We start from the raw sequence: 27,946 nt of genomic DNA, 5'->3' as shown, positions 1-27,946 counted from the left end.
CTCTATACAAAATGAGACACTTGTAACCGGGAGGTTTGGCCAGAGAGGTGTGTGTAATTGTGAAAGGGTTGCGGATGAGTTCAGCTTGTCTCCAGACGGCTGAGGTTGTTAATAAGCCCGGCTGTGTGTTGAATCATATGGAAAGCAGCCACTCGGTCTACACGAAGGAGGTTCAGTGAGTCAACCCACAGAGAGTACATCTAGACAGGTGGTCAGAAACTCAGCAGGCAGTTAGGCAGTCATCACAGAAGTGGAAGTGTTCTGATAAACCTGGAGCTAAACAGGATACAGGCCTTCTGTCTGCTTCAAGTGAACGTATTAAAGTAGACAAATTACCCTAACATGTCAAATATCATTGGATTGGAATGGTTCATAATTTGATCGTAACATGGCTTGGAAATGCCAACAGCAGTATAAGTTGTATTAGTGTTTATTGTAGGTGAGGCTGAACTATGGCCAGTGTGAACATGGCATGGCGACATTAATTAAAGGGGCTCAAGTGAAGCCATCTAATTCTGATCCTGCTATCAGAACTTTAGATTTCTCAGACCATGCTACATTTTTCCTGTCTTCTACATTTCAGTTTTGGTGATTCTGTGCCCACTGAAGCTTCAGCTTTCTGTTCTTGGCTGACAGCAAACATCCCCTCCTGAAGACAGTACAAAATGCTTAACATTGCTTCATAATGACATGCACATTCTCTGAAATTGAATCTTTATATTATTGATATAGTAGGAAATATATATTTATATTTAATATTATATAATATTAATATTTAATATATAATATAATATATAATATTAATATTAATATTTAATAAATTTATATATTTAATATATATATATATTTATTTACTATTGGCATATAATGCATTACATTGTTTGATTGTTGATCAACTAGCTTTATATATAGACTTAATATTTGTAGGGTAAAGTGAAGGTGATTGGGACCGATTTTGAACCAAACAAATGATCCATTTCTGTAATATTTTCGATAAGGTTACCATTGAAATTATTACTAGATGATCTGCAGTGTCACCGAGTTTGATGAAGCTCCTCATCACTGAGTGAATCAAGCGATCAAGGTGATAAGAAGACCATGCTGCTCCCATTCTGCCTTTCACTCTGAAAACTTTCCCTTCTATAATAATATATAATATAATAGTATAATTTTTATTTTTTAACTGCTCACAATACTTTAGCACAAAAAATGTTGAGTACTTCAGTACTTAGGTGTGGTGCTTAAAGAACACTTCACCTTCTATTCAAGTCACTTTATTGATTTAGCAAATGTACTTTTACTCAAGTCTGGGTCTCTAGTACTTTATACATGTCTGCTTCACTGAAGATTCAAACAGGAGACATTTGGTGTATACATATCTATACTAAACTTGAAATGAGAAAGGGTGAGTGTGGGAAACAGCAAAGCAGCAGAGGTGCTGTCACCACTCACCAAACAAGCGCATAAAATTAAACACCAGGGGGATTTAGGGACAAACTGTTCCTAAATAATTCCAGAGCAGATCCTGTTCCACACAAATATGCATAAACACACAGCTAAGCACATTAGCATTTAAACATAACCCAGGACGAAGCTATCTAGAGAAACAACAGGGTAAATGTAAGCTAGCACAGTAGGCACTTCCTATGCTAACCTCATGTTCACACATCAGCTGATGAGCAGTGTTTAGAGCAACAGGCTACTGAGAGCCAGTGCAGCTGGGAAGGAGGGAAGGAGGGAAGAAGAGAGAGGGAGGGAGGTTCCTAGCAGCTGGGAGCTATTTTACCACGTGACAGCAGGGCTGTTTGTAGCAGCCATCATATTACCCAACACAAGCCCAACCTAAAAAAGGAGAGGAGCAGAGAGAAGCAGAGGGACGAGGCGGAGAGAGAGAGTCATGGCTTTGCACAGGAATACCGTTTGAAAGAAGCTCCTGTCTCCGCCGCTTTGCCTTGGTTCAGCTAGCCTGTGTAGTCTACGTGAAGTTCAGGTAAGCCTGTGAGTCTGTTGCTTTGTCTTTTTCACACATTTTGGGGCTTTTGTTTGGAGTGGATGTGCTCATGTAGTCTCGCATATCGAGCTAGCTAGGTTACCTACCCGTGTGTTTTTAACGGCAGACGCTGTGTGGTAAGCTAGCTAGCGTTATTTAGCTTCAGGCACACAGGAACCCATTGAACCTGCTATAGACAAAACATTGAGGAAATTAGACTAGCTGGCGTTAGCTATGTTAGATTAAAAAGTCGTGTTTTAAATGATATAAAGGATTAGTCTGTTGCATCCTTACGTAAAGCAGGGGAAACGTGTCGTTAGATATTGTATTTTCGCTAGGTTAACTAGCTGGCTACAGGTAACAGCTGGTTAATTAGCTAACTAGCAAGGTAACGGTTAGCTTAGCTAGCTACCTAGCTTAGTTAACTAGCCATTTAACCTGGCAACATGAGGCCTTATTAACCACTACTTGTTTAATTAATGTAGGTTAAGCTAGAGTAATATGTTTGTAAGGTTATGTTTAGCTAGTTAACGCAGTGTCTTTGCTTCAATATGTTGGCTGCCCTACGCATATTAATCTATGTTAACTACATATATATAAATAAATAAATAAATGTTAGCTATAATAAAAAAATATAACGTTATATAAATAAGGGACCACTTCAGTGTCTGAATCAGTTTCTCTGATTTTACTCTTCATATGTATATGTTTGAGTAAAATGAACATTGTTATTTTATTTTATAAACTACGGACAACATTTCTCCCAAATTCCAAATAAAATATTGTCATTTAGAGAATTTATTTGCAGAAAATGAAAAATGGCTGAAATAACAAAACAAAAAAAGTTGCAGAGCTTTCAGACCAAAATCTCAAGCAGTTAAACTTTGTTCTTCCTCTTGATTATATTCCAGAGGTTTTCAATTTGGTAAAATCAAAGTAAAACATCAAGTGTTGCAAACACACACACACACACACACACACACACACACACACACACACACACACACACACACACACACACACCATAGCTAGTGTAACTCTTACGTTACTGTTAATCTAACGAGATTATACAGTGTATCCCAGCCTGTGCCGAATAATATGCCTCTGTTTGAACACTAGCTAGTCAGCTAGCTAGCTAGCTAATCTAGGCTGATTAGCTTTAGTTAACCTAGCAACATAAGGGCAGTTCACAGCCATAGTAACCGCTGTTTGTTTAAAACGAGATGGGTTAAGCTAGGCTAAAACTCTCTATAGCATAGACGTTGTAGCTAGCAATGTTTGTTGTTTCTTCAGTGTTTCCTCAGCCTGTGCCCCATAGATAGCTTAGCTAACCGCTAGCTAACGTTGCTTCTCACACACACACACAAAGCCTGCTGTGAACGTGGGCCACCATTTCAGTTTCATTTTTAGTGTCAGACTGTGGGATGTTTTGTCTCACAGTAGCCCATATGTAGACTGTTAGCGTTAACCGCTAGATAAACAAGACTGCTGATTAACCAAGCCTGGATTTAACTACCGCCATAATCTTAAAACAAGCTAACTAGCTTGCTAGCTAATATCCTGTTGTGGTGTATCTTGGTGCAGTGTGTTTAGCTAGCTAACCTATATGTAGCAATATGTGTTTACCATTAAATGTACTCCAGCTTTGTAACTACTATTATTTTTCTACAGTTCAGTTTACTTTAATGTACTCTTTGCTGACCTCCTGCAGACTCTATGGCTAGTTATGAAATAAAAGCATGTTACAGCTCACAAACTGCCTTGTAGTCTCACAGCAAGCAACTAGCTTGTTATATAGACTGAGATTCAGTCGTTCTAGTTAATTGTTCACAATATTTTGTTCTAGAAATCAGGTCAGAACTAGTTATAAGGAACCTAATGTTTTAATAAAGCATTTTAAATAGTTCAAATTATTGGAACAGAGCAGTAGAAGCAAAAACAAATACAAATACTCTATACTCTACTTTAAAAGAGCTAGTTTTATCCTTGGCCATAACCCAGTACCCTTACATGTTAGAAAATAAGATGAACAAAAGCACATGTATGCCCTGTCCTGTCTTTTCTTCCTCAGTTAAAAGGCTGTAAGGAACTTTCCACATTTATATTGAAAAACATTCTTTAAACTGACCTCTTAAAGACTTTATTGTGCCTTTTAACATGGGGAAAACCTTTTGTGAGGTTTAGGCATTTTTCCCTGTGATTTTCATGTTAACCTAGCTTTTTAGCTAGCTAGTAAGCAAGCAGTATGATGTTTGTTTAAACTAACGTATCACACTGAAAAAAAGGGGGTTTGCAGGATATTTTTTGAAGAAAGCTTGTGTTCTGATCATGTTAACCTTAGCCAGGCTTGATAACAGCTGCTCTAGGAAAGCAGCCAGGTTGTGGTTTCCTCCTGTAGTTCAGCACATCTTGCCCCTTCTTTCATTTTAAGTACTGGCCAATCTTTTCATGCACTGTTTGAAGTTCTAACCTCAGGAGCAGGAACCAGCAAAGTGTTTCTGTCTGAACTGAAGTGGGGTTGTTTAGGGGCACACATGGAAAGAGATCCACTGCTAGCTAGGTCACCAAGCTGCAGTTCAGTTCAGTGCAGCTTTTTTTGGCTCCCCCCAGATAACATGAGCCCACTGGGCCCTGTAAGGGTAGCCCAAATGGGAACCAGATAATTGTCCAAATTTCGTCCATTGTTGTCCATGTGGATGCCTGACACCGATGACTGGGTTGAGCACCTAACATGGTACCTTTGTGAGATTAAGTTGGGCTGTAATGGTCATGAGCAATTTGGAAAGCCAGTTGGGTCCCAGTAGCAACACGCGTACACACCCTCTCAGAACACACACAATGTTCCATCATCGTGAGCCCCACATGAGCATGTTGGCTCGATTACTAGTGCATTTAGCAATGTGGGCCTGTAAGATTCTTGACTAAGCTGTTTGTGTTCAGTGGGTGCTGATATGAGTTCTGTTACAGGGAGATTTTATCAGTGGAGAATATTGAGAAAGAGGAAGTACTGCATATGATGCAAAAAAAAAAAAACACTATAATTGAGTATATATTCTAATCAATAGTCATTTGCTTTCATTTGTGTCTCTACCCAGTGCCAACACAACAAGATAGCCAGACAGCATTTGCTTGATGCAAAAGCTCTGCAGATTTGCATGACACTTAGCTAGTTGAGGTTGTGGGGGTGTGCAACTTTGCCTCAGATTTGGACTTACTGGTATTGCAGTTATGCTCAGTTCATGATGGGTTTACTGACACTTTCTTCACAATTGACTGTGTGATGCACAGGACCTTGTTTGAAACTAGCTTTGAGAAGGTTTTGTTAATAAACATGTGTACACCCGTCAGCTATAATCAATGAAACCACTAATTGGTAAAGTAAATAACATGTGATTATCTCATTACAAAGGCACAGTGGCAAATGGTAAGAGATATAGGGTGGCTAGAGAACAGTCACTTCTTGAAGTTCTCGTGCCTTTTAAAGGGTTACATTGACTGTTGATTGGCTAATGTCTCTTCTGTTTGGTAAGCAATTTAATCATCCACTTCTAGCAGGTTGGTCATGATGTAAAAATTGCTTCTGTTTTAGTAATTAGAGAGAGCAAACAGTGATTTAATCTCATTTGTCCATCTGTGCCCTGACTGATGCCCAGAAACCTGAATGCTCAAAGCCATTTGGATCCATGTGAGTGACAACTAGCACACAGTGTCCTGGTGTTGACTTAGCTCAGTAGTTTGTGAAGTTGTTTTGGCTTAAGTGTTGCTTTCAAGCGTATGGGAACAGACAGTACCTTGAAGTGGGTAAATGTGGGACCCGGCAGTGCTCAGGGTCTGTACCAATCCTACAACAAAGGGGCTTGTACTCATTCATGCTCACAGGTGCCAATTATTTACAAAACTGATTTCATTCTTAAGTGCCAAATGGATCTGCAGTGCTGTGTATGTACTTGCACTGTTACAGAGGCAGGCTTATGTCAGCTCACTTGCAGTTTTTGCATTCATACACTAGTACATGCACTGTGGGATTTGTGTAGTGTGCTGAAAGACCTTTAGTCACAGATTTATGCACATTTGAATCCTTTTGATTTGAGTCACTGTAGTTTTAACAAAGGAATTGATTAACTGCAGGGAAGGAGAAATGCAAACATAGGACATTTTTTTAGGAGCGCATGCAACCTAATAATGAAAACGTTAATTTATTTGCTACGCAATATTATCAGGTTTTCACATCAGTCTTTTACCTAAGAGAGGTCGATAAGGTAACAGAGGTAGCCTACTGTGTGTGAGGACTAGCTTCAGTGTAAAATGTTGAAAATTTACAATTAAATTCCTGCGTGTGTAAAATGACAGCTAAGACCTTGTTGGATTGGATTACTTTAAAAGTCTGTAGATATCCCCTCAGCTATTGCATCTAAACAGATGACATCAGAGGACAAGGAAGATAAGTAAATGTGAGAGTACTAAATGTACTGGAACACCTGCTTATTCATTTTCATAATAAACTCTATTCATGTTAATCTATTTTTATTTGTGGATAAAAAGTTATCCTACTTTTGTTAAAGCAACTATATCTACTGTTCAAGGAGATCTACTAGGGTTTAAAGCATTGCTCTGAGGATCTGATAATTGCACATTCGTGAGGTCAGGATGTTGGATGATCACCATCTTAACTTATTTGAATTTGAATAAATCAACATAGTACTGGTGTTGGTGGCTCAAGTAAGCTCTCAGTCAAAAGGAGCACACTGTTCGATTGGTAAAAATGTGTTTAAAATGTATCAGACTTTTATTGGCTTTATTTTTGAAGTTGGCAGTGTGCTGACTGTTGTGCATGTGGAAGGCTGCACATGCTCACTACCAAATGATTTTTCATTCTTCCCTCTGACCTTTTGACCCCGTTTATAAGTTGAGGGTTTTCCAAAAATAATGAACACTGTGATCTTTCTGAATGACACGCTGTGCTGTCATGCGTCCTGCATCTCTTTTTGTTTCTGAGTTTAATTTGTTGCAGTGTTTGTGGGGTGGAGCGACACTCATGAGGGGTTTCTTTATAATGGCAGCTTGTGTTTACTGTGTTTGTGCGGTTTCAGTTTTGGCTGTCAGCTTTGTTGAACTGTTGTTTGGATGGCTGCAGAGTTATCTATTATGTAACTATTCTAAATTGGTAAATACTCATTAGACTAATGAGATGTTAAGATTCTTGGTATTAACTTTATTGTAGTGAATGATCCTTTAACTGAGTCAATTTGATCTGGAGTTTAGCCACCAAAAAGGTGTTCTTGTTTGGTTTCCTGGTTAGACAACTGTGAGCTAGATGGTCATGTTGCGGTGTTAGGCTAATGAAGACTCCGTAAAGACTGGAAATAATTGTGTGGCCCACCTTGTGTTGTAGTAACTTGAGTGGAATGAGTAAGACCTTATTCATGCTGTATTTTCTTTCTTTGTCATTCTTCCTGAAGACTGTAAGGAGTGCCTCATTGAAACTCACTGAGCAGGTTGTCTGTTCAGTGAAAAACCCTGCTGTGTGTAAGTTTATTTGTTCTTTAAAAGTAAACATTTTAGTCAATTGGAGTCAAGTTTAATACAGTTTAGATTTAGAACAGTGCACTGAATTAAGCCTTTTTATACCAACTACATTGCAATCAAGCATTTGTCAACTGCTGAGTTTTTGTATGTTTAAATTTGTCACTCAATAAATATACGTTCGTAAACACATTATTGGAGCATTTTTATTAGATGTGATGTGAAGGATTCAAATTATTGACTGCAAAAATATGCTGACCGAATGTAAACTTTTCTAGGTGATTTACCATGAGCCTTCTACTGAATATCCTGATGATTTATATGTATACCTAGAGCTCAGTAAAGTATGAAGTTAAGTTAAGCTATTAGTTTAGCCCTACAATCATATTGACAGTAAAAGTCTGCTTATCACTAGTTCACATGATGTCATGTGAATTTTGCTGTTCATTGCCCTTTGACTTTTGTTCACAGTTGGCTCCATTTAGCATTGTTTACTGAACCATTCTTATCACCTCAGTTAACACTTCTAGCTTAGTCGTGTGAAATATTAGAATATAAGTATGTTAAAGAAGTTGATAGTGGGCATAACTGTAACAAGGTCCTCCCTGTGGCTGGCTAGAGTTTGAATAAGTACGTAGGATAAGTAATGGTCTACATCAAATTTGGCATGGATACATCTCTTTGTTGGTTACATATTGACTAATGTACTTCTTAGTTGGGAGTGCTAATGGCTGTTTGTAATCCACCTGTAATTTTGTTTCTGAAGACTACGTGTTGGTCTTGCTGTTCGTGAAATTGGGCATTTTATGACATCTGCTCAAACACCTAAGCGTTTCAATTAGGCAGCACTTTTTCCCCCAGCCCTCACCAGTATACATTAACATCCCACATATAATGTCTGCCATGTCTGATGTCTGTAAAGAACATTAAACTGGCCTGCATGGTATGTATGTGGTACCTCCTGTATTGAATGCTATTCGCTTGTCTTTTCACAGACAACCCTAGCCAGATGCCGCTTTTAATGATCATTATCAACAACTGCACTGTCCACTGTGGGTGATGATGCCGTGTAGGGCGTATTGCATGTACACACGACACAGTGGATTGAGAAATGCTAAATTAATTTAACACTCATTATAACTCATTATATCAGGCTACTATCTAAAACTCTATAATTCATGTTGCTTTAATATTTGCGTTCTGGAAGGTGCTAAACAGCCTTACTCACAAGATTACCTCGTAACTTATGCTGTATGTTCAATAGCTATCCCTGGAGATAACTTCTTGAATAATGTAAATACTTCAGTCCTGTGACCTTTTGGTATTTTGGTGTATGAAGAAGCTTTTAGAATAGGTAAAAAAAAAAAAAAAAACTCTTTTGACGCAGTATTATTAAGACAAAGAACAGTGTGAGGGTTGAGGCCTTTATCCATACCCTGGTTTACCTGCTTTACAAGGCTTTTCATAAACATTTGTGCATAAACTGAACTTTAAAATGTTTAATCTGTTTTTGTTTGTCTGTAAAAGAGAGGATGGGTGTATAGCTCCCTTGGGACTCCACTGTATGCCTGTCTGTCTGCTGACTCAGCTTTAGTGCCTCTTGACTGAGACAGTGTGTCCAGCTGTCTGAGTGGAGCTCTGGAACTGGCAGTGTGTTAAAGCATTTTCTCACAGTATGTACAGTGTGCACTATGGCTAATATCAGGTTTCCAAATGTGACCTAATTTTAAACCAGCAGTGAGCGTAAATTACCTGCAGGGGACTATGAAGCCCCTATGCAGGGTATTAGGTTGCCAGTGTGCTGTGGACTGATTATTCAAGATGAAGACAATGTAGTTGCAATGCCAGACAATAAATGTGTCGCACTAGGCAATAAATTGGCTTTAGGAGTTGTGCGTATGTACAGTTTCACACTCCTTAGCTATTTTGCAGATGTGACCATTCCAGATGTAGGAAAAACGTGAAATAACTCAAGGCTGTGTTCTGTAAACTAGATTATGTAGTGGACAGGGACATAGTGTATTATCATTGCACTGCAATTGTCACTTTTGAAATTTAATTCAGGAGTTTTTTTTATATATATATAAATCCTCTTGTGGCCTGTATTATAGCCAACCAATTGTCAGTGTTCTACACTTAATTTTGACTGATGTTTGAAGGTATTGATGTGATCCTTTTGTATATAGAGTTTGCGACTATCTAGTATATCCTCCCTGTCCAATAAAAACATGGATCTACAGGAGAAAAATAAACCCTGGCTTAAAATACATTTTATTAAAAATAAATGCCTTTTCCCTCTACTAAATATCAGACATAACAGCCCTGTTGTGGCCTGCCCAGCAAACATTTCTACCTGCCATGCCTCAAAGGACAGTGTTGTAGATAATGTATTTATTTTTGATGGCACCACCCCAGTTACAGTTGGCAAAAACCTTTATGTGAGTACTAACCGGTTCACCAAAGGGACAAGCTACAGCTGGCTTGTTGCCCTGATTTAGCTTAAAAGCTAATGGTATGGAGGGCATCAATACATTAGGTAACAGTTACATTGTTCTTTGTGAGTAAGTATTTAGAATTTTGGGGGTGGGCGACAGGAGTAATAATTGAAGGCTTTGGTTGCATTTCAGAACCTAGACTGCAGCTGAGGAATGGAAGGAAATGTCCAATGCTTATTTATCACAATCATGACAGAGTTGAACACTGTGCAGGGCTGCAGGGTGACCTCACAAGAAACATCTCTCCTCTTGCAAGTGTAAATTGAAAGTTGTAAAGGAACATGGGCCTTTTTCCTTTACCTTTTTTCTGCATGGAGGTCTAACTAGTCGTAGTAATGATTGTGAACAGATATTCTCTGTGAGAACAGACACATCACTGACAGAAATCACATCCATATTAAACAATGAAGGTCCCTGAATAAGGAAGCAAAACTTTTAAGGTGCAGATTCCCAGACTGTGATGAAGTCTAGTCTTGAACTTACCATTGTAAAATTAGGTTTTTAAAATCTAGTCTATGACCAGGATTTAATCCTTGTCTGGGAAACTGCACCTAAATATCTTGGCAGTTTTTTATGTTCCTGTATTTGGTCAGGTTTGTGAATTTAGAATTTAAGATATTACAAGTAATTTCACAAAATGTGCTAACAGAATCTAATGCAACATTTTTAAATTACATCTGAATATGGAGAAATGTCAGCTTCATTAATTTAAGGTTGGAGTGATTTAGTAGTTCTGTGCAGATTGAGGCTACCTGTCTCTCCATGTTGGTGAGCTTAGATTATATCCACTGTTGACCCTTCTGTAGCTGATGTCCTTCTATTTTACAAACATAGTCACTTTTTTGTTCTTTCTTTTTTGGTCTGCTAAAATTTTGTATGACCTTTTTGTTTTCCCTTTAGTGTTTATTTCATTGTTTTGCCTCCACCTTGATGTACCTGTGGGAATGTCAGCTTCTCTCAGGTGCACGTCTGTGCTGTATGGGTACCAGTATGAGTTTGTACTTGCCTTTTCCTTCCCTTTTCTTATCATTCTTTTAGCTGAAACTAAATGAGTCTCTGCTGATGTTTTTGTGGTTGGTAGGGTTTCTCGCAGTGTTAAATGTCTTCTGTGGGCGTGGGAGAATGCCAGCCAAGTAGGGGTAGATGCTGTGTAAATATAATGCAATACAAAAATTGTTACAGTATGAATCACCAGTTCTGTAGCTGATGAGTTTGAATGGGCAGAACTGTTCTAAATTCTCTATTCAGTTAAGTGGGGCTAATTATTAGGAATGCACAAAATAATTCAGCAAAATTATTTGGCTGGTAGTGGCAACAATAATGGTACTTTTGGCATTTGATTGAATAAGTGGGAAAAGTGTATATAGAACAATATCTAATTTAAGGGATTGGTATGCTTCGGTTGTCTGTTGGAATGTTTAGTCTAATTGTGTGTGTGTGTGTGTGGTTTTTTTTTTTTTTTTTTTTTAATAAAAAAAAAAAAAATATATATATATATATATATACACTGCTCAAAAAAATAAAGGGAACACTCAAATAACACATCCTAGATCTGAATGAATGAAATATTCTCATTGAATTAAATTAGATATTGTTCTATATACATTTTTCCCTCTTATTCAATCAGTCGTTGACTTTCGATCGCATTTTATGTTTTTCAGCCAAGATTTTTCATTATCTGAGCATCCCTCCTCATTATGCTTTCTTCGTGTTTAAAACATAAAGTTGGACAGTGTTTATGTAGTGACAGTATCCTTGAAGTTTTCAGAACATGTGACCTTAACAGTAAACAATGTCACATTGTTCTGGTTGGTTGCAAAACACTATTTATTGTTTGCACTCTTGAATTGTCGGTCATGATATTAGTGTTGGCACCTCTAACAGGACTAAGTCTACAGGCTGTATAATGATGGTGCTTATTGATGTTTGAACTCATCCATGTTTATATCCCTAAACTAGGTGTGGGTTGGTATTGGTCTGATTGGTCAAAATCGGACGAAGAAGAAAATAAGGTAGCCTACATGTGTTCAAGAATCGCTTTCACAGTTTGAGTGTAATGTTACTTATGTCTTTGTTAAGTAAAGTGTATTTCGGACAGTATTTGACACATACTTAAGGATAAGTGTTTTAAAGATGCTTTTGAAAGATTTGTTTTTGTGACTACACTAATCTTCTAATTTAAACTTCTGAACTACTAGGAGGTTGATGCATGGCCTCTGTGGACTGTCTAGTCTCTACTGTCCTGTTCCTAATGGTTGTATTTTCTGTTGTTAAGGAATTTTCTTTTGTAGTTTATTATACAGTGCTTTTATAAAAAAAGCATGATTATTGCCTATATGTTTTATTTTTTCTATTTTCTATTTATCTGCTACTGTTTCCTGTGAAGTCTGGCACTGTATCCTGGAGGAGCTAGGTTTAGTTCCTTTCAAACACTACTGGACAGAGTTGGTGTTGACTTTAAGAAGAACCAGTTCCTGTTTGCTGAAGTGTTTTAATGGGTGGTCCTTTTTAAAATGTTGGTTCTGAAACACTTCGGTTTTTCACAATGTTGCTGTTTGCCTGGATGGCTTTAATTGGACTAGAACAGAAATCATGACCTTTTGAAGAGTCTTTGATGACCAATTCGAGAACTACTGCTTTGAGAACCTCCCACTGCCGGAGCAACTTTTGTTCCTTTTTTATTGTTAGTCTTATTGCAGCGTTACATTAAATTACATATGGGTTCAACATGACTGGAAGTGTCTTGGTATGAATTGAGTCAGCTGCTTTTGTCAGTTCATCAATTAATCATTAGAGGATATGCAGAGACCTCAAAGAGCTCCATGTGGTGATTCAGTGATCATGCACTCTGGCGTCTGTCTGTCAGGAAGTGAGTCTCGCCGCTGTTGGTTTCGGGGCTGCGTTTACAGCTGGGCGAGGAAGCTTCCGTTCTCATCACTTCCTCTGTGTGCGAGCACGAACAGTGAGCGCATCTCTTGTGGTCACTGCTGACCATGTGAAGATCACTTAACAGTTATCGTATGTATGAAAGGGCCCTGCTCAGTGTTAACTGAACAGCAGGTCTCGATTTTGGTCGCAGCACCTGTTCTGGGACAGCCTTTAGCATGTCTGCTCTGAGAGCTGTTGAACTTGTTTAGTGAGGGAGGGAGCAGAGCGTGATTTCTCGTGGTTGCAGTGAAAGCAGCTGTCAGAACTGTAAGGGCTAGTTTAAGCATGCCATAATGTGACTGAATTGCGTTATTGCTTTAATCTGAGGGTTCATGTGAAGTTCACGTGAAGAAATAAATTCCTTTAGAAAACGTTCTGATCTTCGGTGTTTGGCCAAACCTGCCCACCCACTTCATGCCCACACCTCTTTACCAATGTTCTGGCACGGTCGTCTCCCCCTCTTTCTGTTCTCCTAGCATAAGCTAAGCCCATTCTTAGTGTGTTAAAGGTTGCTCAGCCATTGTTCTATTAATCACCAGGGTAGGTTTAACCGATTACACTGAGCAGCTAAGAGAGTTTGTGAAAGTGCTCTCTTGCGTCAGATGATTATTTTAGACTTGAAAATGTGTTGTCAAATAGGATCATAATAGCACCAGGGTCATTTCAGACATCATGACTAAATTCTAAACTGTGTAATTTGGCAGTGAACTCCAATGCAAGTGTGTGAGAAACATGAAACGATTTTTTACTCACTACATTAAAGTGGTATGATCATTTTGGTTTGCTGAAAGACCCTTTTATTGTGGTATTTTCTGTAGATGAAGCGTCCTAAAGTAATTATTTTTAATTTAATAAAACCATGTATTGATGTGTCACAAAGATGGCTGCACCCGCTGAAAGCAGGGGGTGGTGTCCCAAACTTCACACCACACCATTCTACATACCCTGTTAAAAATAGTGTACCACCAGTAAAAGTCCATTAGAAGTTTAATTGATTTATCATTGCTATGGCATAAAACAAAGTTTTTTTTTTTTTTTGTTTGTTTTTTTTTTTGTTTTTTTGGCTTGTGGGCTCCCTCTACAGTTGCAGAGTGTTATTCACGTTTACAGCATTTACAGCACTGTCTGACGTCTGAAGTTTCAGCCTCTCCCTCTACCCTTTCCTCCCCTTCTGGCACAAATCTGTTCTTGTGTATCTGTTTACGGGTGCAAGGATTCAGAGCCAGCACATCTTCAATGCAAAATAACTGTCTTTGTCCCATTTTTGCGTGAAGTTTTTTTAATTTTTTATTTATGGGTAAATGACACTGTCCAGTGTTATTATCTGTTCCATATTAACGGAGCCTAAACCGTGTCTGGTGTTAGTGGGGATCGGAAGGTGGATTAAGAGCTTGGCTTGCTATACCACCTTGTGTAAAAGGTTATAAAAGTACAAATTAATGTAATTTTAAGAAGGTTTGCCTGTATCACTTTTCTATTCCTTCTTTAACTGACTCCCTCAAACATGCTTCTTTTAATCAACTAGTACAAAAGTGCTAAAGTTCACCTGCCACTTTACCCTGACTGTCCAGCATCTGAATCGAGTGGCCGTGTGACATTTCTGATTACACCATGATTTGTCGTCATCTACCTTCCCAGCTCTTCACCACCTCACACTCGCAGCTGCCTGCCAGATGCCTCGAGCGTGTGACTAACCCTTGTCCACGCTAATGTCCTCGTTTCAGTGTAGTGGTGCTTCATTTATCGCAATTTAATTTGTTTTGTTTTTTTTTTGGGTAGGGTTTGATATAGTGGATTTATCAGGGCACTTCATGGTCATTCTCAGGTGACTATGACTTGACCTTACCTTTAAGTACAAAGTAATGGAGGTACTAGTTCTTGTCAAAGTGCATGAAGGGACCGGAGATAAACCAGTCAAACTTTTTCTTTTTTTTTGTTATATAAATAGGCTGAACAGAGTCCAGGGAAGCCCTCAGACATTTGCATGAGTATTAAAATGTGGTCTTGACAGCAAAGACAAAAGCTGCCAGTGTTCCTTCAGCCCCTGCAAATCCACACCGTCCCCTCTGCATTTCAATCAGCTCCCCACTCATGAGAGCAGACGCTGCGGCCAGCTGCAGGAGCCCCAGCCCCCAGACTCCGAAAATAAACCTGCAGGAACAACACAACAGCATGGTGTCACTTCCATGTGACGTGCTCTTCCACTCAGACGTGCTCCTTAACTGCTGTGCTTCTCAGAAATGGAAAAACCTCACATGGCAGGGCTCTTGGTCCCTTAGCCTTTGGAGCGGGAGTGCTGTTAGGTTTCAGAACTGCAGTCCCGTTCACATATTTCTACTAGAGGCCGTTCTCCTCCCCTTCCTCAACTGTGGCCTGGTCCACTGCCATTTAGCTGTAGAGAAAGGGGAACATTTCAACCCGAGCACAAAGAGTGTGCAAATTAACATGTTTCTTACTTTCTAAAGGTTGGACAGCCATTGAAAACGATATTGTTTTGCATTCACAAACTCGCCACCCACTGCTTAGTTTTCTCTACCTCGGTGAGCCCATCACTGGAGAGGCATGACCCATTTAAATGGTTGTTTACTTGTATTAGAAAAAGGGCCAAGACGCTCCTCAATGAACTCTTGTCTACAATTCAATTACGACTTGGCCCCTGTGGCAGTCCAGTATTTTTAAACACTGTTTTTTAGAGTCTGTCTCTGCTGTGTCTTTCTGTGCTATTCACAGAATTGTGTGTGGGTTATTTTTTAACATTAAGAATATCTTATCTTGTAATTTTTTTTCTGAAATAAAAAATGTCTTTTAAGGGCCCTTTTCTTTGTTTCTTGAAAATGTGCCTGCCCAATATACTGCCTGTTAGAACAGGGGTCTTTTTGGCTGATTTAGTTTGACATTTCTTTTGCGCATGTTAACACTTCAGGAGAATCGAGATTACCTCCCAAAAAAAGTCTCTGTTCCTTTTATATTTTGATAAGGCATTTCTGACTCAATCCCTTATGTTGACAAAAGTATTCAGGCACTTGTTCCTAGTTTTCTCTCATATTGATTTAAATTAGGAATGTATCTTGCTTTTGTTAGCATTACTATTAATACTATTCAGGGATGGCTTTCTTTAAGGTTTTGAAACTTTGCTGTAAGAATTTTGTTGCAATTAGCGACAAGAGCATTAGTCAGGTCATGATGTTGGCTGATCACCACCCCACCTCAACCCCCCGCTCCTCAGCTCTTCTCAAAAAGCACAATCGTTCCAGAGAACGTTGTTCAAATGCTCTAGGCTCAATACTAGGGGCTTTTTACCACTCTAGCCCAGGCCTGTTTATTAGGCCTTGTATCAATAGTTTCTTTCTTCCTCTGCCAAAAGGACTTTAAAGAACCATATCCATTAAAAGGGACAGGCTGTTGGAGAGGTTGAAGCAGTCATATAAAAATTTAATTCTGATGGTTTTGGTTTATAAACAAACAAGTTTGTCCAATAAATGCATTTCCAACATTTTGGTGGTTGTGTATAGGGCATAGCAGGGTTGGTTGTTGCAGACAGAATAGCACAGGACAATGCATAAAGACTTGCTGTACACTGGCTGTACTGGTGCATGAGGACGGCCTGTGTTGAGGTTTTATCGTCCTCTGCTTCCACTGACCCTGTCTGGGAGCCAGACAGAATATTGCTGCTTGTGGCTTTCCCTGAAAACAACACAGCTGCATATTATGTATTTTTAAAGCCAGACATTTTGTTATTGCTTTTCCTGTTATCTTCTGCCTAGACAAGCTTAAAAAAGGAAATGGCTTGCCGTCTCCTTCTCTCCCCCCTCTTGTTTCCTTTTTTTTTTTTAAGGGATTGTGGGAGCTGGGTGACTGTGGTAAGCTGTAGTGATTTATGTCTGTGCTGCCTCAAATGCTGTGATGCTGCTGCACTGAGAAGTGCCCTAGATGCCCCTGAGGTGGTCTTAACCTTAGTAGAAGGTAAACTGTTGCATGTAGGGTACGACCAAGCAATATGTTAGCTGGATTCATTGCAGCAGCATAACATAAACATAACTTTGAAAAGCATCAGTGTTTATTAATTGCTAGAGATGGTCTTGGTGTAGTTTATTTTAAGTGTGAAAATACTCCTTTTGGATTGTTTTGTGGTTTTGAGCCAATAACAAGAAGTTGAGGCAGGCCATAATCACCCATTAATCAATAGATGGTGGATAAAAATAAATAAATAAAAAGGGTTGTGCTGAAATTAAATTAGTCCACATGCCATGCTAAGATTAGTTTAAGATGATTGCTGTCCGACTACAGTGAGTGCATGAGTGCAACAACCTGCTTGCTTCTTTCAAATCCTCTATTCCCAGCATCAATGGAGAGCATTTGGTAGAGTAGGTGAGGATGGTGTTCTGAAGTGTTTTTACTATTTTAATTGTCTTAGGTGGTTCTACTAAAAGTGATTACTTTTGAGGCAGGCATGCCTAATTATTGATGGAATTATGAATGGATAGAAACACCAGTTTTTGCAGCAATTGTAGCAGACCACACAGGTCCTTATGTAATTCCATGTTGCCTGCTTACTTTGCTAACTCTTGCTTGTTTTTTCTTTGATCTTTTTCAAATCTACCCAGGTGAGCTGAACAAGCACCTGCTTTGACCCAGTTTCCTGGCAACCCCTGACCTAGAAAGAGGAAGCTTTGCTGGACTGGTTGGCAGAGGAGCTGTGGTGAAGGAGGAGAACCCCAGCTGTTCCCTGTTTGGCTGTTCCTTGCTGTGTTTCTAAGGAGGGGGACACAAGGTGTTGTCTAAAGTGTCCATAGCATGGGGCAGAAGGTTCCGGGAGGCATAAAGACGGTGGACATGCGGGACCCTGCGTTTCGGCCCCTCAAGCTGGAGCTGCAGGCCCTGGACTACACTAAACCCTCCCGATTAGATATGCTGCTTGACATGCCTCCTGCCACTGGTGAGGTGCAGGTGCAGCACTCGTGGAACAATGACGACCGGTCGTTAAACATCTTCGTCAAAGAGGACAATAAGCTAATTTTCCACAGGCATCCGGTGGCACAGAGCACAGACGCCATCCGTGGCCGTGTGGGCTACACGCGGGGGCTGCATGTGTGGGAGATCAGCTGGGCCATGCGGCAGCGGGGGACGCATGCTGTGGTCGGTGTGGCGACAGGGGAGGCGCCGTTGCACTCTGTAGGATACACTGCGCTGGTAGGAAATAACAACGAGTCCTGGGGCTGGGACCTGGGACGCAACAAACTCTATCACGATGGCAAAAACCAGCCTAGTAGAACCTATCCCGCCTTCCTAGAGCCAGATGAGACGTTTATCGTCCCTGACTCTTTTCTGGTGGTTTTGGACATGGACGAGGGGACGCTTAGCTTCATAGTGGATGGACAGTATCTTGGGGTGGCTTTCCGAGGACTTAAAGGTAGAAAGCTGTACCCTGTAGTAAGCGCTGTGTGGGGACATTGTGAAATCAGAATCCGGTACATCAATGGACTCGATCGTAAGTATTAAACTTTGTTCCCATTTCTATATTTTACAGATGCATATGTGTCTGCATTTTCATAAGTGTAAATGAGTGTGGGTACTTTTTTGAGGTTTCTAAAACACTAAGCAAATGTAGCACATGTAGAGTATAGGTTATTTGACTTCTGACTATGCTGGAGCCTTTATTGGTGATTTTTATAAGGTTTTTCTCCCTGAAATGATTTATGAATTATGGTTTAAGACCATTGTATGGTACCTGCAATTAAGCTAATATGTGTTTTTTTTTTTTTAGGGTAAGAAAGTGATATATAAGTGTAGACCCAAATGGAGGTTTTTAGTGTCCTGTATACAGAGTTCTTTGAGGAATAATTTCCTTTACTGAAGAATTTGTTTGGAGGTGTTTTTGCCCTTCAGTACAGCAATGCTTCCAAAACCAGGTATCATATTCCATGGAAGCTAAACACTGCAATGACTTATGCAATATACACATGAAGCCTCTTGCATTAATTGTGATGTGATTTTCTGCCAGTCACTTGCCTGTCTGCATGGGCTATTTTAGCCAGATACTGCAGGTTGTGATCAGTACCACCAACCACGCTGTCCACTGTGGGTGTACGAGGTACACACGTTACTGAGAATCACTCGAATGTTGCTTTGTGTGTGTGCCCCAAGCACACTGGGGCATTTAATTGTTAAATCTCACGAGTTAACACCTCACCACTTATACATGTTGGCATTTTCAAGCCGTCCCCTGATTTTAACACTTAATGATCAATTTACTTATTGCTACCAGTGACCAATACTTCTGGTATTTAGAATGTCCACACATACTTTGTAGTAGGGGTGGGCGATATGGCCCTAAAATAATATCACGATATTTCGTGCTATTTTCGCAATAACGATACTCTTGGCGATATGAATTTTACAAAAAAACACTACTGCACCAAAACGAATATTAAATTTTCTTATTACATACGTTATGATATGGCACACCCTTAACTGAGATTAAAAAAAATACAAGACATTGAGCAGTAACATTAATTTGTAACAGAAGTCAAAGATCCAGAATGTCATGGTACTAATAATGCGCTCTACATATCTCCATATATCCAGGATTAATGTAAAAAAAAAACTGGACAGATATAATCTGTCTCTAATAGATATATAATGGGAAATGAGAACAGTGTGAATTTTTATTTTGCTAAAAACAGCAAAGAAGTAGTACCCTGATTAGGGGTGGGTGATATGGCACGATATTTCAGGGTAGAATATCGTACACAATATTGAAAAATTTTGGCGATATCACGTACGAAACGATATGGCACACCCCTACTTTGTAGATAAAGGTAAATATTGCTATAGTGTAGGGCTGCAGCTATCGATTCTTTTTGTAATCGGGTACTCTACTGAAAAATCGATTCGATTAATCGAGTAATCGGATAAAACATTTTTTTTGTTAAAGAGCAATTAAAAGAATTTTACTCAATAATGAATGACCAGTTGGTTTCCTTTTTTAGATAAGTTATATTTTTTAATTCACAACATTTCCAAATTGCAAATACAAATAAATAAAACACAATAAATAAATAAATACCACAATAAAAAAAATAAATTTAATTACATTACTTTCACATTTGGATTTCTTGTAAATAACAAATATAGGGTATAAATCAATAAAAAAGGCATAAACATCGTCTTTGTGTTGTGCATCTTAGCTTCTGAGACGTTGTCAGTTCTGCCAGTGTTGGATCAGTGGGCCGCATTCTTTTACCACCAAGCCGCTTCTCCAAAATATATCAGGACCTGTGCAATAATTGTGACACACAAGTATTACAAATGTTGCTTTTTTCTTTATTTATATGTTGGACTATTTGGGTCTAATTACATCACTAAGACTAATAACTCTAATAATAAGTTCATGGCCGTGCATTTATTAAGATTGACACCTATCGCATTGGGGCACATTAGACACTAGTGGTAATCAATATTTTACCCAATAAATAAGAGACACACTTCCTTATATGAACAAAAGTGTTCATATTTTTTTGTCTCACTGGCCAAATGTACTCTTAGATGAAGAAATCAAGCATTTAGTTTCCAGCCAAAGTAACTTCAGTTTAGCTAACTTTTAACATTTTTATTGTTTATATTCTGAACTCCACAGCGCTGTGTTTACTGTTTAAATAAAGCCTGTATGAACTCTGTTCTAATAAACTAACCACACATTATAGACAGTGCTTCTATTAATTCACACTCCAAAGCACTGTCGTTTTGTTATTAATTCACATTAATGTTAATCTCATTGATTTATTATAAGTTATATTTACCTGCTCTCTCGGCGTCCTCGCGTCTCGGGTGTCCTCGGCTCAGATGGTGCAGCATTAAAACGTGCTGTTTTGGCACTGCACCGAGTACAGGTCACAGTTCGAACATAAAATGCTTTTATTCCTTTAAAATCGCTGTTTTCTCTCGCCACTTCCATTTTTGCCGCTGCTCAAACCTCCGTCTCCTTGTTCCCGGGCAGGGTGACGTAACGCTGAGCGCGTTGTCAAAATAAAAGTCGCGAAAATACCGCGCGCTGAGTTTATTAATTAAATAAACGATTACTCGAGGCACAGAAAATTAATCGATCAATTTTGTGAATCGAGTTACTCGGTTTACTCGAGTAATCGTTTCACCCCTACTATAGTGTGATTTTAGGGCTTAGTCATGAGGCCAGAGCTCCTGAACCAATCTGCTTCTTTAAAAAACAGTGTTCTGCAGTTCACAATCACATCTTTACTAGAATAACATGCAAGCCCGTTAGGTTTGTGAAACCTTGAGCTGATTGCCATAAGAGCTGTAGAACTATAGATGCCTCTGCACACTAAATTATACAGAGGCAGTTCCACACTCCTGCTAAATACCATGACCTCACAGTTTATCTGTCTCAAACATCCAGGAAGCTAACTGTGAAGCTAACTGCTGTCTGCTTTCCACTTCATTCCATGCCCTGATTCCGATCTGTGTGAAGGAATCCTTCCACTGCTGATGTAGTTCAGCTCCGTAAATATTCAAATATTCACACAGTCGTGGATTCTTTATTCTTTTATCTTCCACATCCACCCCTCCTCTCATTCTGCAACATCCATATTGAATCAGTCAGCATATGCCACCAAGTTATGCTTGTAGTTTTAATGTATGCGTATGTTTAAAACTTACACTATACACAACAACAACACGACCATTTTCCAAGTAAATAATGAATATTTCCATTGTGTTTCTTATAACTCTAGATTTTGTTATGGTGATTAAAATCTTTCATATTGAGGCTTTTTCCTAGAAATAGCTTTTTAACAAATGAGCCACATTTCCCAAATTCATACTTAATCAGTTCATTTAAATGAGCTCATCAATCACGTCGTTCTGTAGCACTTTCATTGCTTCTGCAATGGTCTCTAAAGTACTGTTTTAAATTTATCCTAATAACACCCAGCTGCAATTTTGACACTCCTTGAAAACACACCCAAAGTGAAAGAGGAAAAAAATCCTTCATTAGGATTTTTGAGGTGGAAAACTGAGTTTCCAGAGGGAAAAAAAAAACATTGCAGTGGGTGGTGCAGTGACGTATTTCTAATTTATGAGAGCGCTGATAAAATGGCAATTTGTGTAATAAGGCCCTGAAAGCACTCAAAAGTGCTGTCTACTGAATCTTTAGCACCGCCTTCCCTAGCCTGCCTTCAAATTCTGTCTCTGACGGGCATGGAAATAAGCTGCAATTATTATAAAGCAGCCCGCACTGAAGCAAAGCTACTGAATGCATATTCTCAGTTACGTTGCAGAGAAATGGTGTTAAGAGCCGTTAAATAATTGAGCAATTTAACAAAACATAATTGACACTTGCTGTTTTTGCCATCTGAGCATATTATGTTTTAGTATATGTTGACAATATATTAGGAACAAAAGTGGTCCAAAAATATTCATTAACTTTATAACCTTATCTTAAATGGCTATTTATTAGTGTTGTGACTACACTATGAATTTATATTCTAATGCATGCTACTCAACTTCAGATTATTGACATTTTTATCTATTACATATACACTGACATGCAAAAAGTCATGAGCAGTATGTAAACGTAAGTGTTTTTCCTAAGGGTATGTCTTGTCAGTTGTGAGGTCTTATGAATGAGGTTGAAGACTGGCCAGCGTGCTCATGAAAGGGCGAATTGGAGTGAGGCCAGATGGATTGGATGTTTAATTTCTGAGGTTGTACAGACAACATTCTTACACAGTCGTGTATATGGCATTAAAGACAGTGGACAATGCAGTGTGTGCGTGGGGTAATGATTGTGACCGGTGGCATCTGGCTAGATCTGTCTGTGTAAATAGTAGAGGTGTGCCAAAAAATCGATTCACATAAGAATCTTGATTCTCATTTACTACGATTCAGAATCGATTTAAAATGTCCCAAAATCGATTCTGAGGGGCGGGTTTTAGACTGATTTTGGGCTGGGTATTTTTGTTGGACCTGGCAACCCTGGGGATAGCGCTTGTCCTTTCAAACGGAGATCTTCCAGACACACACAGAGCGTAGGTGTTTGAGAATCACCGGTAAGATGGCAGAACAAGCACTATATTACATTAGATTAACGTGTAGTTTCAATGTTTTATGGCAGAATGCTTCATAACAAGCATAAAAAAGATCGCTAGTAGTTAGTTTCAGTAACTGTTAGCTAGCTAACTAGCTAACTTTCCAGTTCCACCTTAAATAACGCTACAGGTGGCAGCGGGCTGCAGCATTTAAGGCGGAACGGAAAAATACAATAAGCTAATCAGAGCTAATTTCAGCTCCTCATCACAGAGGAATTAAGGAATGGACCATATGAATTAATTTCTCCACCTCCTGCCCCCTTTCTGAAGAAATACAACGACCTTAAATTAACTAGTTAATCAGCAGCTGCTCCTGAACTTTAGCGCTCCACTGCTATCATCACATCAGCCCAGCAGCGTCACCTACACACCACCGCTAGTAGCCTGGTAATAAAGCAGTGTTATTTATTATTTATTTATTGTTCATTAACGTCATTGTGATATCCCAGTGATTCCTCTGTCACTGAGGACCCACATTCCTGCACATTTTATTGTTTTTGTAACACATTACCTGCTCCAGGACCAGTGTATATTATGGAGGGTTTTTTTTCAATAAGATTCATAAGCCAGAAGCAGAAATTTTTATAATTCAAATCGTTTTGAATCAAAAATCGATTTTGAATCGAATCGTGGCCCCCAAAATCGGAATCGAATCGAATCGTGAGATAGTAAACGATTCCCACCCCTAGTAAATAGGCAAGCGAAATCACAGAAATCACATCCACATTCAGTGCAGGAGTCACCACACACCCATCCTGCTGTCCATTGCAGCGTTTTTTTTTTTTTTTTTTTTTTTTTTTTAGCTTTAGCTCCTGTATAATTAAATGTCACTTTTGTATATGGCCACAGTTTTAATACTGCTTTGTATGAAAACAGCAACATGTAATGTTAAATGTTCTGTTGTACTGCAGACATTCTGATTGCTGCTGTAATTTCTTTAAAACAGTTGAGGAAAGTCCCTGTTTATGGCTTTGGACTGATGGTCCATCCGTTTAAAAGATGCTTGGATAGGCCCTAATAACTTTAAAGCTCACTTCTATGCATGATTTGTTTCTGTAACGGTCTCTCTAACCCCCCTAAATAAAGCTTAAGGCTTGCAATGATAGAAAGTTCAAATTTCACACACATGCTTTTCATTTATCTGTTTCTTATTTGGCCAAGAATGGGAGATTACTGACTGAAATTGAAATTGTGTGTTAGGCCTCTTTGTTTTTATGCTGCGTTCATGTGCTAGTGAGAATGACTAACACATCACATTCAGATACTTTTGGCTATGTAATATAAAAATTGATAGATGTAAAGTTTGTTCTTTTCAGATTCTTGTGGACACAGTGTTAGGACAGAAGTCCATTTGCTATGTATGTAATGCTAAATGGTTCAGTTCTTTATCAGGATAAATGCACTTAGAGCACAGTTTTGCAGGTGCACTTTCAAAAATTAAAATGCATTTAAAAATTAAACGATGTAAAGCTTTTACCTTTAAAACCTTGTGGAGAAGGCTACAGAGCATGAAGGGATTGTTCATGTGCATCTTACCAGTAACGAACCCTTATTTACCATAATTCTGACGCTACGTGAGAGCAGCATTAGTGCGTGTTGACTAAAGACACATGAAAGGAAGTTCATGTCCTGCCAGCATTTAAAGCATTGCTCCATGATGCTTGAATGATGTCATCACTCTGCAGTCCTGTAATAAGAGTAGGCAGAGAGGGTGAGGTGTGATGCAGCTGCGTGTGAGCTGTCTAGCCAGTGCATTTACCATAAACGCCCTGTTTTCAAAGGAAACAGTCTCATGGTCAGCAATTACGTGCTGTCTAATCACTCGTGTCCGTCATCCTGCTGGTGGAATAACTCTAAAAGACCTTGCTTCAGGCCAGTGAGTCGCTGTAGCATTTAATGGTGACCTGGCTCCAGGAAGATGTTTGTAATGCAACCTTAATGCTACACATCAGCTCAACTCAGGATACAGGTGTCCTTGTGTTTGCTCTCCTGCGAGAGAAGCAAGAAGAGAGGCCCCAGCCAGAGCATTACTCAGCCTCTCGAGTCTCTGGCCCTGGCCCAGTGTACCGTCAGCGTAGCTGTCTTGCTCCTCATTGCATTTCTAATGCATTTCCTCCAGTTTAGACTTGAGTGTTCAGCTTATGGAAGACAAAGGCCTGAATGTGCCGTTCCCATGTTTCCTTCCCTAGAGTCCTAGCTTTAAGTGTGCATTATATGGAGTAATTTCCAAACTGCAACAGGTGGTGGTGAGCAAGACCCAGAGGAAGCAAAGATGCTGTAATGTTAAAACCAGTATGAAGAGCTTCCCTTTACTCACTGGTTTACATGACATTTGTACAATGGAAAGAACCTTAAACTCCTTCACATCTGGCAGGCAATGTGCTTCACTAGGGCTTGGCGATGTTGGGGGGTAATTGAAAAATGCTAGCATATTTGAAGAATATTGAGAAGTTCTTGCATACCTAAGAGAAGACTTTTTTTTATTTTTATTTTTTTTTTTTACTTTTTTTGTGGATGTGCCAAAATGGTAGCTAACTGCATCATTCAGAACTATCAGATATGCAAACTATTGGTTTTGTTTCAATGTCAAAACTATTCTTTTAAAGTCAAAACTATACAAGCATTGTTGTTTTAAATGCAGAGTACAAACTTATACGTGATAGCAAGTGCTAGACTAAGCTGCGCTATATTAGAACAAAAATGAAAGCTAATGTTTTTTTGTTTTGTTTTTTCTCTCCCCTTCTCTCTATCGCTCTATGTAATCTGCATCTGATAGATTTGTAATGAGTGAGAATTTGTTTGGTAAACCTTTATTTTAAGTTAGCTTGATGTGACTTGTACATGCAAACATTTAAACAATTATTGTGTAACCCTATGATAAACTATCAGCAGGTGGTAGTTCTGTTCAGCTTCCAAAGATATTTGTCATCTGAAATTGTTAAGCCAAACAAATAATCTAATAAAATAACTTATACATTTCACTTTTGGCCAAATATTTCAGTGCATTCCTAGCTGCCTACTGTCATTCCTGTTATGGATCTGCATGTATTTATTTATTTTTTTCTTCTGTACTGATTGTGTTCGCTCTCTTTCTGTTGCAGCTGAGCCCCTGCCTCTGATGGACCTGTGCAGACGCTCAGTGAGAGTAGCGTTGGGCCGGGAACGACTGAGTGAAATACATGGACTTCCCTTACCAGTCTCCCTCAAGAACTACCTGCTCTACCAATGATGATAGGAGTGCCTTTTCAACGGTGCAAGGCAAAGCGCTCATTCTCTCTGGGATAACTCTCTCTCTCCTTTTTCCTAAAGGACCTGTTTCTTAACTGCGTTTCTCCTCACTTGGATTTTGGTACAAGACTTGTTGCTAAGGACGTTGTCCGTTTTTACCAGTCGCACCAAGGACGCCTCTATCTCACGTTTGAAGTGTTTACGGTCACGTTTTGGCGTCTCTTTGGTTACTTTTTAAAACCCTCGTTTTTGTGGCTCGCTTCAGTCATGTACTGGAAACACAATGGGAGACGTACAGAACCCTGTGGCATGAGCTGGCCCGGATGAGAAGAATGTGTCTGTATGGCTGGATGGAGAAGTGCAACGAGTTCGGAACATCAGCTGTTTTTGCCTTCGCTGCCTGTAGTTTCCTCCCTTCTTCAGGCTTTTTTAACTAGAGCTACATGGTGGCACATTTTTCCAGGTTTACCTTTCGAATGCTGGATGTGGAATCAGGTTGCTGCAGTGTTTTTAGAACGGGTTTAACTGGGCAGCAGTTAATAATTCAGCTTTTCACTTTCAGTCAGTCGTGTATGAAGAAGTTGGATGTTAATGAATGCAGAGTTACTGGGCATGAATTATGAATCTGTTTTTAAGTGAAGTTTTTAATCATCTGCTCATTCGTTCCCTTTTAGAATTCGTAGAATTGATGCAGCTAAATATGAGGTTGAAGACAGAGAGCTCTTTTTAGAAGAATGCAAATATAAGTTGACTCATGAAACAGACTGGGTGCGTGGCAATGGCTTTCCCCCCTCTTGCTGCTGGCAGGTTAAATATAGCTTGGTGTTAGCTCACTGCAGGCCTGGCCGTCTGGCCTGGGGAAACAAGCTCTGACCTCAGTGTCTATAACGGGGTTGAGAAACTAGCACATACGGCATTAGGAACCACAGCTAGCCTGCCAGCATCGCTTCTAAAGCTAGCCGGGCCTCTTCTCCATTAATTAACACTGTAATATCTGAAGTGCCTGCCCATGTGAAAATGGTGCATTGTTTAGAGAGAGCCATGATTTTAAATGAATTGAACAATGGCGTCACTGTGAAACTGTGTAGCATTCACAAATGATCCTCACTGCAGCAGGCTGTTTGGCTGTCAGTCTTTTATCATTGCCCTCAGATCCAGTGTCTGTATAACTGTAATGTTCATACATCTTATTTAATTTTTTTTTCCACCAGTTTTTCATAAATGCTGTTTTCAACCTGTTCATGTAGTTGAGGTAGTGTGGTAGGCTGAGGAGGAGGATGAGGGACCATGGCCCAGATGTCATGTGCATGTTTAGTGACACTACTACTGTACTGTGCCTTGTCTGAGAACTAGCCATTGAACGACACTCCCTATGTCAATAGGTAAAGTGATTTTATACACATCCCATACGGAGATTCAGTGCAGAGAAGGTAACATTGCTTCAGTGGTGTTTGTGGTTTTTTTTTTTTTTTTTTGCTTCTTTTCTCCCCATAAGTCATGTTTTTTTTTTTGTTTGTTTTTTTAAGATGTGCTAATGTAGTTCATGCTTGGCCTCCATTTAGCTGGGCGATGTTCAGCTCTCTGTTCTCGTATTCTTCCTGCCTGCAGACCATCATCCTCTTTGTATTTAGTGATGTAGATAATATTGTTAACTATCTAATAAAGTTTATTATAAATAA

The 27,946-nt window shown here is 39.2% G+C and overlaps 1 protein-coding gene across 2 annotated transcripts; it reads left to right on the top strand.

Annotated features, from left to right (window-relative positions):
- Nucleotides 1–1,744: 1,744 nt before the first annotated feature.
- spsb1 (splA/ryanodine receptor domain and SOCS box containing 1) lies at nucleotides 1,745–27,946 on the top strand. Of its 2 annotated transcripts, none has more exons than XM_007246303.4 (3): nucleotides 1,745–1,990; nucleotides 17,541–18,424; nucleotides 26,141–27,946. In XM_007246303.4, exons 2-3 carry the CDS (start codon nucleotides 17,731–17,733, stop codon nucleotides 26,266–26,268), a joined length of 822 nt encoding a protein of 273 aa, XP_007246365.1. In that variant the 5' UTR covers nucleotides 1,745–1,990; nucleotides 17,541–17,730; the 3' UTR covers nucleotides 26,269–27,946. The 2 variants fall into 2 exon arrangements, with proteins under 2 accessions (XP_007246365.1, XP_022533189.1); XM_022677468.2 differs by having other exon boundaries at nucleotides 1,745–1,998.

Source organism: Astyanax mexicanus, chromosome 13, assembly GCF_023375975.1.
Source record: "Astyanax mexicanus isolate ESR-SI-001 chromosome 13, AstMex3_surface, whole genome shotgun sequence".
Lineage (NCBI taxonomy): Eukaryota > Metazoa > Chordata > Actinopteri > Characiformes > Acestrorhamphidae > Astyanax > Astyanax mexicanus.
This window is presented reverse-complemented; position numbering and strand designations above follow the sequence as displayed.